At 41.3% G+C, this 14,893-nt stretch overlaps 1 protein-coding gene across 4 annotated transcripts in view; it reads left to right on the top strand.

Annotated features, from left to right (window-relative positions):
- Positions 1 to 14,383, top strand: part of osbpl1a (oxysterol binding protein-like 1A) — a 49,509-nt gene extending 35,126 nt beyond the window's left edge. For 3 of the 4 annotated variants that reach the window (XM_084164188.1, XM_084164186.1, XM_084164189.1), the window contains 14 exons: positions 3,820 to 3,982; positions 4,494 to 4,671; positions 6,033 to 6,108; positions 8,084 to 8,218; positions 8,428 to 8,525; positions 8,665 to 8,847; positions 8,997 to 9,104; positions 9,220 to 9,309; positions 9,447 to 9,570; positions 9,921 to 10,034; positions 10,201 to 10,324; positions 13,075 to 13,165; positions 13,409 to 13,429; positions 13,731 to 14,383. In XM_084164188.1, coding sequence (XP_084020314.1) covers positions 3,820 to 3,982; positions 4,494 to 4,671; positions 6,033 to 6,108; positions 8,084 to 8,218; positions 8,428 to 8,525; positions 8,665 to 8,847; positions 8,997 to 9,104; positions 9,220 to 9,309; positions 9,447 to 9,570; positions 9,921 to 10,034; positions 10,201 to 10,324; positions 13,075 to 13,165; positions 13,409 to 13,429; positions 13,731 to 13,833 — 1,608 coding nt within the window. In that variant the 3' untranslated portion in view covers positions 13,834 to 14,383. The remainder of the gene's footprint in view (positions 1 to 3,819; positions 3,983 to 4,493; positions 4,672 to 6,032; positions 6,109 to 8,083; positions 8,219 to 8,427; positions 8,526 to 8,664; positions 8,848 to 8,996; positions 9,105 to 9,219; positions 9,310 to 9,446; positions 9,571 to 9,920; positions 10,035 to 10,200; positions 10,325 to 13,074; positions 13,166 to 13,408; positions 13,430 to 13,730) is intronic. The other variant, XM_084164187.1, reaches the window with a different exon arrangement.
- Positions 14,384 to 14,893: the final 510 nt, after the last annotated feature.

Consider the following 14,893-nt stretch of genomic DNA (forward strand, 5'->3'; position numbering starts at 1 on the left):
AAAGGACTAAAATGTCAATCTAATTGAGTGCTTTGTGGAGGATTGAACTCACTCTGGTGGATAGTGACTGTCTGATAGTGATTCTCTACAGAACTACATCCGCCATTGCTCAGAGTCACTCTCCAGCTCAAACTACTGGGACGGCAACTGTTCCTACTGCTGCTAGGTGCTACTACAGTACCATCATCTGCTGATTTATAACACAGCATCTCCTGATGGGTGATTCTGTTACTGCTGTCGTTGCTGCTGGCTCCTCAACAGTGCACTGTTCTGTGAGCACACAGACGAATGCCAGTAATCCCACTGAAGGCCTATCCTATGGGAGAAAGTATTTACCAGCAAAGCAAATGGAGGAGGCTACATTTATTGTGAGTTTATTTGCGACTTGGGTTCAGTGAGCTTTGCTGTGATTGTGTAAGTGTGTTATTGTAGTTGGTTCCTGGTTTGAAGTGTGACTGTCTCACTGCTACTGCATCTTGTGGTTGTAGATGTTGTTTAAGTATGATAACAATGATGATACTGCCATATATATATATATATATATATATATATATATATATATATATCTCTTTACATGTGATTGGGAATCAGTGATGTTATTACAGTGTTACAGAGACTAACGATGACAATAGCTGTTGGACAGACATTTTACATTGTTGATGAATCTGTAGTTTTATTACTTCAGCTTGGATTTTCTCTCCATTTATTGGTGAATCCTCATCAACGTGAGGGATAATAATAACATCAGCTCCCTGGTTATCATATGATGTTGAATATGCTATTTATAATTATACTGAAGTTGCACAGGATGGGACTCTGATTATTGCATAATCTCTCGTTATAAAACTGTTGAGCAGATTGGTCCTAAAGTAGTTACTGCCTGTGTTGTTACTGTTAATTAATCCATTACATTCAGGCTGTCAGTTATTGACTTTGAATGAGATGTTTCAGTGGATCTTAGTGGAGGCCTAGACAGACTTCTACCAAGTCCTCAGAGACATCTTGCTGTTTGTTTATATGCTACCTTATGTCATCTGTAAGTAGGGCGGTCCAATTACAATGCAAGTCTGCTTCCACTCCCATCAATTCCCAGCCTTGGTTACAGTTGAGCTGTACTGTAGTTCATTGTGGTGTATATACCTTCACGACTTTGAGTTGCCCTCACCAGAAACACTCTCCTTGCTGTCTCTTGAAAGTTAATGCACTTTTTGGGCTCATCTGTCTGGCTTTATGCAGAGAAGTACCAGCTAAGCCACAATGTTTCAATGGATCCAAGGAATACAGTTTTTGAAAGGAGAAGGTGTGTGGTCATGAGATATATTTTAGGTATAAACCTTTTTTGGAACGTAAATAATAACAAAGTCATTTAAAACGCGCGTCCCCACCCTACATCCGGCTAGCTAGCTCCCCTAGAGAACGCAACATGTCAAATGCATGTTACAAGCAGAAAAGTAAACAAAGTCTACTTATAAAGACGGAAAAGTGGCATTACATGTAGCCTAGTCAGTGTATGGAGAAGTCGGAGGCGGAGCTAGCCAGACAGACACTTCAGAGGACGTGGGGTACTAGGCCTGGATAGTGGCGAGATGTTATAGCCCTGTCAGTGTCCAGATTGCGTTTAGTATTCCATTTAACCCATCTTAAGTTCAAAGGTATAATTTTAGCTCTCATTTCGGCGCTCTCAACAAAGTAACAAAGTAAACGTTATAATGCGAATTATATTAGTCTCACAATATCACAATATTTCGCAAACAAGTAATTCACAATAATACTCAGTCATAGTAATAGAGACAGTCTTTCACAGTATCAAATGTTGAAGTAGGCATAGTAATAAACAGTTTATTTGTTCTGAAGATACAGAATAGTTTACATACATACAGTAATGGCAGTGTAGTACAATACAAGGAATACTTGTACAGTGCTGCAATAGAGGCAACATCAGTGTGGGTGTAGAGATCTTGAGTCATCTTGTGACAAGAACAGAATATATACTTTATTGTCCATTGGTTAGAACTGAAATGTGTCTTCTGCTTTTCCCAACACCTTGCAGTGCAGCACCCCTAGGTGGTGAGCAATTGTGGGGGGGTTAAGTGCCTTGCTCAAGGGCACAATGGCAGGAGATGGTACATGGGAGCCTTCCAGCTGCCAGTTCAATTCCATACCCATTTTTTTGTCATCTTGGGCTTGCTCCATTGTAGTCATGGCACCACACTTAATCATTGCTCCTGTAGTAGCCTAGCCCTAGAGCAGTGTTTCCTGATCCTGGTCCTGGGGACCCAAAGGGGTGCACATTTTTGTTTTTGCCTTAGCACTACACATCTGTTTAAAATAATCAATGCTAGATATGTTGATCATTTGAATCGGCTGTGTAGTGTTAAGCCAAAACTAAGAATGTGCACACCTTTGGGTCCCCAGGACCAGGATTGAGAAACAGAGGTTGGAGAGGCAGACCAGCAGCTGGAAGGTTGCTGGTTTAAGCACCGGGCCGGGCAACACAAACATGGGAATGGAACTGAACTGTAGTAGTAGACACATTAGGCTTATGATTGTGGGCTGGCATTTCGATATATCTAGCTAGCTAGCTACCGTGCCTAACGTTAAGCCTAATAATATAAAATAATGTAGCCAAGTCCTCTACGTTTAGTTAGTTAGTTAGTTAGCTAGCACAAGGTCCATTGCAGGGTTAACTTGACAAGCTTTGAGGGTGAAAGGCTATAGCTATATCACGGTTGTTTGCACAGAGCGCAGCTATGGTAGCTTAGCAACAATACATGGATGTAGCTATTATTGTGTCTCACAGCGTTAGCTATTCAAATGTTAGCTAGTCAAGAGCTAGAACTAGCTAGAGATGTTACAGCAACCCACAATCACATTTATTTTCCTGTTGCACAAAGTAATTTTTGGGTGGCATAGACAGCTTTTAACAGAATAGACAGCTTTTGCTAGGCCTTCAGACACTTATTTGAAAACAGATAGCTAGATAGCTAGCTGGCTAGCAGATTAACTAATCAAATAACAGTGAAATGTAGCCAGACCTTCATAGCAGTGATCCACGCACATTATCCTGTTTCAACTAACCCCAGAAACACCGCACTCGACCCTTATACCTCAGCGTTCGCTACCTCTTATAGCGAAAGCAAGCTAGCTAACTAAAACTGTACACAGGTCGGAGTGCGAATTACACATTTGGGACACAGAAAAGGGGAGAGAGGAAGGGGAGCTAGCTGCAACATGTTGACGGCTCTCACTACAATAATAATTTTAAAAAACGTATGCCACGCAACAGGAAGTGGTCAGGGGCCAAGATTCAACAATCCACAGTTCTATATATTTTTTTACAAAAAAATCTATTTTTATATACTGTATTTCCACAGAAGATAGTAGCTAGTATGTCTAATTGGCCATTTCCTTGCCTATTGTGGTCATCTGATCTCCTTTGTTCCATGAGGATCATGTTCTCTGGATGGTCATTTGAGATGTCAGGTTTAAGGCACCACAGCCAAACATGTCTTGTTCCTCTCAGCACTGCTTCACTCTGGCCCTGTGATGTCTGTCTGCTGATCTGAGCACAGTAAAGAGAGTGGTCAGTCAGTATGCTAATCCTGTAGTCTACCGACCTACACAACATAGGTCCTCACAGCTGTACAGAGAGCTCTGCTGATATCTATACTCTATTCACTGTATACTGTAACTTGCTTTTCAGTGTTGATATTTGTAGGCCATAAAGTGCCATCAAACATATACTGTATGATTTATGAATTATACTGTGTGCGTGCGTGCTTGTTTTGTGGTGTGTGTGTGTGTGTGTTTGGGGCTCAGGTGCGCAGTCTGAAATTGGAGCAGGAGGTGGAGAAGAATAAGATTCTGTCTGAAGCGTTACAGACTCTGGCTACAGAGCACCATGAACTAGAGCAGTCCGTTGTCAAGGGCTCCTCTCCGCAGGGCGCACTCAGTGAGGATGACTTCCACGACGCTGTGTCTGGTGAGTATGGCTTGTTTTTATTTTACGATCGGATTGGAATTGAAGTGGGAGAGCTTGTCTCACCTGTTTGACACTATGATTATTTTCTTGATACCTTTAGCTGTTCATGTATTTTACGGTCTATGTGTTTACATGTTGTGCTAAGATGACTTGTTTGTTTGAATGTAATGTGTGCAGCAATTTAGTTGCAATTGAGCAATGCCTAAATTCCTACAAAGTACTATTCAACTTTGAAAATGCTTATAACAGTCCTTTACAAGATGGCCTGTGATAATAGTTAGGATGATTTTTGTAATGATCGATTGAGTGATGCCTTCAGCTTTCATCTGTTGGTTCAGGGCTCTTTAAATGCAACTCTATCCACAGATCAGGTGTCTTCCCTCAGGGCTTTAGTGAGGCTCAGGGAAAAGTGTCAGTTGCCAATAGCGACACACAGTCATTCATAGCACTGTAACCTCATATTTCCAGTCCCTGCCTTTACAACATGCCTGCTTACACCTTTCCCTCTCAGACTCGGAATCGGAGCACTCTCTGAGCGGCTTTGAGACGGTGGCCAGCCATTCGTTCGACGAGGACGAGGAAGGATCTGTCCTGTTCAGCAGCGAGCGTAGCAGCCTCACCAACATGTCTCGAGAGGATCACCATAGGAATGAGGATGAGTCCCAACCCAATGGGATCGTGAGGCACAGGTGAGCTGAGCCAGGTGCCCCCTCCGACACACCCCTCCTACCCACCCAGCTTCTATCCCATCCACCCTACATCCAAGCACACATAGACAAGGGTCCTGTTTACATTACACAGCTGTTTTAGCTAGAAGGTAGAAGCTTCCGATTTGGATTAAACCTGGAAAGAAAAGTCACTTTGCCTCTTTGCACAATACCTTACCATATAGTCATATTTTTCTTGTTTGTTAATTCAACTTTTGTCCCTCCCTTTCTGTTTGAGAGAAACCCTTGCTGTTCTAAAAAGGCCTTGAACAGTGGCAAAGGCAAAGAAACATTCTGTGGTTAATGCACTCTCTTACTTTAGACCAGTGTTGAAAATGAGTGGTTCTTAGGACTAACTCAATACAGAGGTGGAGTTTCTTCCAGCTCCTAAAACTAAGTCTTGTTCTTTAGTCTTGTATTTACCTTACTGCTTGTTTACTTGTTGTGTTCCTAGACTGCCAGGCTCATACCTATAGGGTATTTTTAGGGTTTTCCCTGTTCCTGCCAAGTCAGAGTCAGTGTGAATAATTTAGCGAGCCAGGCAGGAGAAAGGCTCTCATTGAGAAGGCCGAGCACTGTGTAGGACCAGTTAAACATTGAGGTCACAATGTAATGCAATAATCGGAACTCGGCAGGATCCTATGTACACTGATCCCTTCAGTCTGGAGGCTGATCAGGGTGTAGGAGTGGAGGCCAGGTTTTTGGGATGGCCATTAATTGTATTGCTTTTTCCACTCAGTCTCATTCATTGTCTCAAAGAAAATAAACATGAAAAAACAACCTGTGGTGGTTGAATTAGCCAAACCCAACCAGACTGGCAGTTAGGAAGTGAATCAAATAGCATATTCACTAAATGGGATGTGTGAACTAGCGTATCCACAGGTTTTTATCTTCTTTACCTGTCTTTGTGTGAGCAAGAGTTTATGTTGAATGTAGGTGTTCATGTGAATGCAGGCGCCTACATGTACATGTGTTGGTCAAATTACTCTAACCTTAAATAGAGTAGCAGTGAAGGCCTCAAGGAGCAGATATTTCCACGGCTGGCTACTGGACACCTTTTATATACCTGGGCCTTGGTCCAATATGTCCGCTCTACACGTGCTTGAAACTTAACTGAAGGCTTTTGTTGCACTCATCAGACTATATTCGCCTGAATAAGATATGACTCCTGCATTAGATATATAGCATCTGTTACATGTCTGGCACGTCTAATCGAATGAAATGCAGATCACTGCACGATAAGGGTAGAGTCAAAGTCAACAGAGCACATAGTGATACTTGTGTCATTTGTACATTTACCTTATTTTATGTGTGTGTCTGTGTATGGATGTCCCTCACTCCAGAACAAGTTTACCAGCACCCATGTTCTCCAGAAATGACTTTAGCATCTGGAGTATCCTGAGGAAATGCATTGGCATGGTGAGCTACCAACCAGCACTCTGCTTTATTGTTCCTCTCCAAACCCCTGTAACATGATGAATAATAGGAACCTTCCTCTTAAAGCATGGCCATAATAGTCCCTGTAATGTAGCTCAGTCACTCCTATACTGATGTTTTGTGCAGTATGTAACGTACATCTATACAACTCTGTGTGGCTTTTCTTTAGCTACGGCTTAGAGCATGTACAGGCTCTAACATGTCGTAATCCTGATGTGGAATGTGGTTCAGTAGCCGGGGAAGGTAATATATAGTGCCTTCAGAATGTTTTCAGACCCCTTGACTTTTTCCACATTTTGTTACTTTACAACCTTATTCTATAATGGATTTAAATTGTCCCCCCCCCCCCCTCATCAATCTACACACAATACCCCATAATGACAAAGCAAAAACAGGTTTTTACAAATGTTTGCAAATCTATAAAACAACTGAAATATTAAATGTACATAAGTATTCAGACCCTTTACTTAGTACTTTGTTGTAGCACCTTTGGCAGCGATTACAGCCTCAAATCTTCTTGGGTATGACGTTACCAGCTTGGCACACCCTTATTTTGGGAGTTTCTCCCATTCTTCTCTGCAGATCCTCTCAAGCTCTGTCAGGTTGGATGGGGATAGTCTTTCATCAAGGATCTCTCTCTGTACTTTGCTCCGTTCATCTTTGCCTCGATCCAGACTAGTCTCACAGTCCCTACCACTGAAAAACATCCCCATAGCATGATGCTTCCACCACCATGCTTCACCGTAGGGATGGTGTCAGGTTTCTTCCAGGCATGACGCTTGGCATTCAGGCCAAAGAGTTCAATCTTGGTTTCAGCAGACCAGAGAATCTTGTTTCACATGGTCTAAGAGTCTTTAGGTGCCTTTTGGCAAACTCCAAGCCGGCTGTCATGTGCCTTTTACTGAGGAGTGGCTTCCGTCTGGCCACTCTACCATAAAGGCCTGATTGGTTGAGTGCTGCAGAGACGGTTGTCCTTCTGGAAGGTTCTCCCATCTCCACAGAGTGACCATTGGGTTCTTGGTCATCTCCCTGACCAAGGCCCTTCTCCCCCGATTGCTCAGTTTGGTGTCTTGGTGGTTCCAAACTTCTTCTATTTAAGAATGATGGAGGTCACTGTGTTCTTGGGGACCTTCAATGCTGCAGAAATTTTTTGGTACCCTTCCCCAGATCTGTGCCTCGACACAATCTTGTCTCGGAGCTCTACGGACCATTCCTTCGACCTCATGGCTTGTTTTTTGCTCTGACATGCACTGTCAACTGTGGGACCTTATATAGACAGGTGTGTGCCTTCAACTGTGGAACCTTATATAGACAGGTGGACTCCAATCAAGTTGTAGAAACATCTCAAGGATGATCAATGGAAATAGGATGCACCTGAGCTCAATTTCGAGTCTCATAGCAAAGGGTCTGAATACTTATGTAAATAAGGTATTTCTGTTTTTTATTTGTAATACATTTGCAAAAATTTCTAAACCTGTTTTCACTTTGTCATTATGGGGTATTGTGTGAAGATTGCTGAGGAATTTTCTTTATTTAATAAGGCTGTAACGTAACAAAATGTGGAAAAAGTCAAGGGGTCAGAATACTTTCCGAAGGCAGAACCCTAGTATGAAAACTAATCCTGGTCAATGTTTGGCCATGGCCCAGAACTGTAAGTGATTAAATGTCAGTGCTTCAGCTTTTCTTGGTTCTGTGTGGACTAATTGATGCTCTGAGTAGGATTTGTGTGTGAATTTTACATTTCATTATTTCGCTATAGCTTGTCATGCTATGATGAGCCTATGGGATGTTTGAGTTATGCCACATTTCCATGGTGAATTGCATAACTACTCATTCCTCATTCCAATATACTTTTTATTATTTAATGGTTGAAAGATAGGAATCACATAGTACAACTACTTGTGAGCTGACTTGTGCTCTCTCGTTTTCTTTCTTTCTCTTGTTCTCTCTCTTTTAGGAGCTGTCTAAGATTACCATGCCAGTGATTTTTAATGAGCCCCTGAGCTTCCTGCAGCGTCTGACAGAGTACATGGAGCACACGTATCTCATCCACCAGGCCAATGCCTCCTCTGACTCCATAGAGAGGATGAAGGTACACACGAGAAATGATCTGGAACATGGGTTTGATTATTGATTTATTTTTGGTCAACTTTTTTTGTCCACTTGAATTGAGAGCGACAAGATTAGAAACATATTGTATAACACACATACTGCATGTAGAAAGAAAATGGTAAAGAAAAGTCCATGTGTCCAGAAAGGTCCATACATCTCTACATCAAGTCATCTGTTTTGCATTGGCAGTGTGTGGCAGCGTTTGCTGTGTCTGCTGTGGCTTCTCAGTGGGAGAGAACTGGAAAACCCTTCAACCCGCTACTGGGAGAGACCTACGAACTGGTCAGGTAAGAGTGAGGAAGATGGAGGGAGGAGTACATCTCTAGCACTGGTGATTTATTTGGATGATGAGAAGTGTTGAGCCAGCCATTTTACAGCATGGGTTACTACTCTTACCCTCACAATCCCCACCCTTTTCTCTGGCAGAGAAGACCTGGGGTTCAGGTTGATCTCAGAGCAGGTGAGCCACCACCCACCAGTCAGTGCGTTCCACGCTGAAGGCCTGAAGAAAGATTTTGTGTTCCACGGCTCCATCTACCCCAAACTCAAGTTCTGGGGCAAGAGCGTGGAGGCTGAACCCAAAGGCATCATCACACTGGAGCTGCCCAAGTAAGCCTGCTCATTCATGCACTGTAACATTCACACAACATTCAAACAACACAACAGTTAATGTGTGTTGTTTTCTTATGTTGTCTGTGTGAAACCAAAATGTATTGTTCAAAGATATGTTGTTTTAAAGTTATTATTTGTACTTCCAGGTATAATGAGGCCTACACATGGACAAACCCTACATGTTGCGTCCACAATATCATTGTGGGGCAGCTGTGGATTGAGCAGTATGGCAACTTGGAGGTGCTTAACCACAAGTAAGGGAAACACTCTCACATGTTTAGACTAAGATAGGAAGTGCAATGTGTGAATGAGGAAGTATGACAATGAAAAAGAAAATTATTTGATGGTATTTCTGCTTTTTTTTCACAGAACTGGAGAAAGATGCTGTCTGAATTTCAAACCCTGTGGCCTTTTTGGCAAGGAATTGCACAAAGTTGAAGGCTACATTCTGGACAAAAGGTATGATTTTAATGTTGTAGCGGCTTTGATTTCGCCAGCCTATTAAAGTACCTCACGTTTTTCATATATTTCTCCAGCATGTTGCCATATTGACGGAAGTCAGTGTTTGAACCGACAGTATTTGTGTTTTTGCACAGCAAAAAGAAGGTCTGTTCTCTCTATGGCAAGTGGACAGAGTGTATGTACATAGTGGATTCTGCTGCATTGGAGGCACATAAGAGAAGTGGGAAGGGGACAGAGGAAAAGAAAAGCAGCAAACAGGTGTGTATACCCCATAAACTCATGTAATCCATTACATGGCAAACACATGCTTTGAGTTCTCCATTCCTGAGGGTTTTTGTTACTGCCAAGAATTTAATGTGCTGGGGTGTCAAGTTAAACATGTTGAAAGTGTAAAATGTAAAAAAATATATACTGTGCTATGTGACACCTCTTACAGTTGTAGGTAGAAGAGCTTCAGTGGAGTGCTCCTCTCGTGTTCCTGTATTGTATTAGATTTTTTGATGTACTTTATGAAATTGTATATGCAGGGCTCCCTCGTAAAAGAGACCCTGGTCTCAATGGTGTCTCCCTGATTAAATAAAGATAAATACATTTGTGATGTTGTCCAGGGGTCTGGTGAGGAGGCGGAGGAGATCCCCTTACCAGAGGCTGACACCGTAGAGGTGATCCCAGGCAGCCAGCTCCTGTGGAGGATAGCCCCAAGACCAGAAAACTCAACAGAGGTTAGACACATAGGAAAACACTCCTGTTTAGATGGATGGTGTATTCAAGCACATAAAGATGCAGATGCTTAGAAACCTCAAGATCATAAAGCATCATTTTACAGTCTTCATGGCTTTGTATTTAAATATTCAGTCCTGGAAACAGTTTTTTTGTGTGTATTTGTAGATGTATAGCTTCACGTCGTTTGCCATGCAACTGAATGAGCTGGATAAGGATATGGAGGGGCTCATCCCAAAGACAGACTGCAGGCTGAGGCCAGACATACGAGCCATGGAGAATGGAGATATTGGTAAGAATCATGATACATGCTTGTGTCTCATCTGCAAACACTTAGTATCCTTGAACGCAGAAATCAAATCAAAGTTTATTGGTCGCGTACACAGATTTGCAGATGTTATCGCAGGCGCAGTGAAATGCTTATGTCTCTAGCTCCAACAGTGCAGCTATATCTAGGAATACAATAACAATACACACACAATACAAAAGTAAAAAAAGGGACATATCAGAACGAGCAATATCAGAGTCCAGAATATATACAGTTGAAGTCGGAAGTTTACATACACCTTAGCCAAAGACATTTAAACTCAGTTTTTCACAATTCCTGACATTTAATCCTAGTAAAAATTCCCTGTCTTAGGTCAGTTAGGATCACAACTTTATTTTAAGAATGTGAAATGTTAGAATAATAGTAGAGAGAATTATTTATTTCAGCTTTTATTTCTTTCATCACATTCCCTGTGGGTCAATTAGTATTTTTTTAGTATTGCCTTTAAATTGTTTAACTTGGGTCAAAAGTTTCGGGTCGCCTTCCACAAGCTTCCCACAATAAGTTGGGTGAATTTTGGCCCATTCCTCCTGACAGAGCTGGTGTAACTGAGTCAGGTTTGTAGGCCTCCTTGCTCGCACACGCTTTTTCAGTTCTGCCCACACATTTTCTATAGGATTGAGGTCAGGGCTTTGTGATGGCCACTCCAATACCTTGACTTTGTTGTCCTTAAGCCATTTTGCCACAACTTTGGAAGCATGCTTGGGGTCATTGACCATTTGGAAGACCCATTTGTGACCAAGCTTTAACTTCCTGACTGATGTCTTGAGATGTTGCTTCAATATATCCACATAGTTTTCCTTCCTCATGATGCCAGCTATTTTGTGAAGTGCACCATTCCCTCCTGCAGGAAAGCACCCCCACAGCATGATGCTGCCACCCCTGTGCTTCACGGTTGGGATGGTGTTCTTCGGCTTGCAAGCACCCCCGTTTTCCTCTGAACTTAAAAATGGTCATTATGGCCAAACAGTTCTATTTTTGTTACATCAGACCAGAGGACATTTCTCCAAAGAGTACGATCTTTGTCCCCATGTGCAGTTGCAAACCGTAGTCTGGCTTTTTTTATGGCGGTTTTGGAGCAGTGGCTTCTTCCTTGCTGAGCGGCCTTTCAGGTTATGTCGATATAGGACTCATTTTACTGTGGATATAGATACTTTTGTACCTGTTTCCTCCAGCATCTTCACAAGGTCCTTTGCTGTTGTTCTGGGATTGATTTGCACTTTTCGCACCAAAGTACGTTCATCTCTAGGAGACAGAACGCGTCTCCTTCCTGAGCGATATGACGGCTGCGTGGTCCCATGGTGTTTATACTTGCGTACTATTGTTTGTACAAATGAACGTGGTACCTTCAGGCGTTTGGAAATTGCTCCCAATTATGAACCTGACTTGTGGAGGTCTATTTTTTCTGATGTCTTGGATGATTTCTTTTGATTTTCCCATGATGTCAAGCAAAGAGGCACTGAGTTTGAAGGTAGGCCTTGAAATACATCCATAGGTACACCTCCAATTGACTCAAATGATGTCAATTAGCCTATCAGAAGCTTCTAAAGCCATGACCTCATTTTCTGGAATTTTCCAAGCTGTTTAAAGGCACAGTCAACTTAGTGCATGTAAACTTCTGATCCACTGGAATTGTGATACAGTGAATTATAAGTGAAATAATCTGTTTGTAAACAATTGTTGGAAAAATTATTTGTGTCATGCACAAAGTAAATGTCTTAACCGACTTGTCAAAACTATAGTTTGTTAACAAGAAAATTGTGGAGTGGTTGAAAAACAAGTTTTAATGACTCAAACCTAAGTGTATGTGAACTTCTGAATTCAACTGTATGTATATAAATGGTATGTTTTTTATTATTATTTTATTTAACCTTTATTTAACTAGGCAAGTCAATTAAGAACACATTTTTATTTACAATGACAGCCTACCAAGAGGCAAAAGGCCTACAGCTGGGACAGGGGCTGGAATACATTTTTTAAATGTAGGACAAAACAAACATCATGACAAGAAACACCACGACACTCCATAAAGAGAGACTTAAGAGAACACAGCATGGTAGCAACACAACATGACAGCAACACAACATGACAACAACACGGTAGCAACACATCATGGCACCAGCACAACATGGTAGCAGCACAGACATGGTACAAACCTTGTTCGGCACAGACAACAGTACAAAACGCAAAAAAGTAGAGACAACAATGCATATACTGTGTATAGACCATGTGAAAAGAAAAGGTGTGTACAGCAGTAGTTAAATAAGATGAGCCATGACTAGAATACAGTATATACATATAAAGTGGGTAAAACAGTATGTAAACATTATTAAAGTGACCAGTGTTCAATGACTATGTACATAGGGCAGCAGTCTCTAAGGTGCAGGGTAGAGTACCAGGTGGTAGCCGGCTAGTGACGGTGTCTAAGGTTCAGGGCAGGATACCGGGCAGAGGCCAGCTAGTGATGACTGTTTAACAGTCTGATGGCCTGGAGATCGAAGCTGTTTAACGGTTTCTCGGTCCCAGCTCTGATGCACCTGTACTGTCTCCGCCTACTAGATGGTAGCGGGGTGAACAGGCCGTGGCTCGAGTGGCTGAGGTCGTTGATGATCTTCTTGGCCTTCCTGTGAGACCTGGTGCTGTAGATTTTGCACTGGGTGCACAGTTGATCAAAAGGTAGACCAGTGAAAACCCCTTACGTTTTCTCCATGTAGATCTTGCAAGTGAGGAGAAGAAGAGGCTAGAAGAGAAACAGAGAGCTGCACGCAAAACCCGTTCCAAATCTGATGACGAGTGGAAAACAAAGTAAGACTATGAGAGAAATACTTATGTTTTGACAATTGAATTTGTTATATTCTCGATGTATTGTATACCAATACACCAATATTTGTATATAAAATCAACTGTATTTTAACTTTTTATAGGGTTTCCCTTTGTTTAATACATTTCTCTTTTGGTATCTTGTTTACTGCTTTATACTAATGCAAAGTCCTACTTTTCTCTTCCATTGTCTTGTTCTCTGTATTGCACCTTTGCTTTGACTTGAAGAAACCCTGCCCTTGGCCCCAGGTTTGAGTTGCTTGCTCTTCTATGGTGTGCCTTACGTATGCGCTCCACTGTCAAACTGTTGTGTGGTAGCGCCATCTACTGGTGCTAATATATACTGTGCATGCATTAGTTCTGATCTCTGAAATTCAGTTAGTGGCCCAAATGAAAATAATTGCATACTGGCCATTTATTACACAACCAATGCATGATTATCTTTTTAGACATACTGTTTTTTCACTTATGCATTGCTAAATGTTATGTAGATACTAACTCTCATTCATTAAATTACATTATGCTCACTGTATCGCTTCTGCATCACCAGGTGGTTTCACCAGGGTCAGAATCCCCACAACGGCTCTGAGGACTGGTTGTTCTCCACTGGATACTGGGACCGCAACTATTCCCTATTACCTGATATTTATTAATGGACATTCCTTGAATAGTGAGATTGATTCTTATCCACGTCAACTTCCTTATCTATTATGTGATTCCATTCCACTAATTCATTTTTTAGACCAGTTAATTACAGCCAATATGCAAATAGGAGATTAATACAATAAAGCCTTAATTTATTACAATTAATATACTGTATATGAAAATAGCAATAATTGATGTATTTGTAATACAAAATGTTCAGCTGTTAAACATGCTTAAAAATTTAGCATTCGGTCACATTTTTCATGCAGCCATCATTTTAGAGAACTATTACTTTTTAGCATAAATGGACCTGTGTATTCACTCCATTGTAGCTTGGTTGACAGGGGTTCATGATTTAAATCGCTGTTTTGTTTTAACTCTTCATGATGCAGTGTTTTGATTGTATATGCTTTGATCTATCATACAGTATTCTATTTGCACAATCCTACAACCTTGGCACTTTAGGAACATACAGTGTCCACACATTATGTTGCTCTTAATGTAATGTACAGCTGTTTTGTGTTAACAACTTCATTAAATGTTTGTTACAAAAAATAACTGCACTCACACATATGTACATATTCTCAGTGGTTGGGATTTTTTAGTTTATAACACTTGCGTTACTGATATTTTAGTATTATCCCCCAGCTCAACTGTTACTGATCCTCATTCCGATTACCTTTTTTAGTCCATCAATGCTCACATTAATTTGTGATGTCACTGATTGACTGACTGATGCATAACACCGTGGGTTGTTAAGACTTTGATATGAACATCATGGTCTATTGCTCCATTGATTGTAGGGGGAGGGGGGAATACTGGTACTATGCTTACTATTGAATGTTACAACGCCGCTTAGATAATTATGATCAACACTACTTCAAAGTCTGCTCATGACAATCATTGCGGGAGAAAATTAACTCAAGGGCACACTTCTCTACAGGTTATGGTAGTTACATGTTTTATGCACAAATCCCTTCCATACAATTTTTCAGAGCAGTAAGCTACGCACTCGGCTATGCAACTATCTGAAGGGATGCTGTATGGAAAATATTAAGAGGTTTATCC

This window comes from Coregonus lavaretus (assembly GCF_964263955.1).
Source record: "Coregonus lavaretus genome assembly, chromosome: 6".
Taxonomy (NCBI): Eukaryota; Metazoa; Chordata; class Actinopteri; order Salmoniformes; family Salmonidae; genus Coregonus; species Coregonus lavaretus.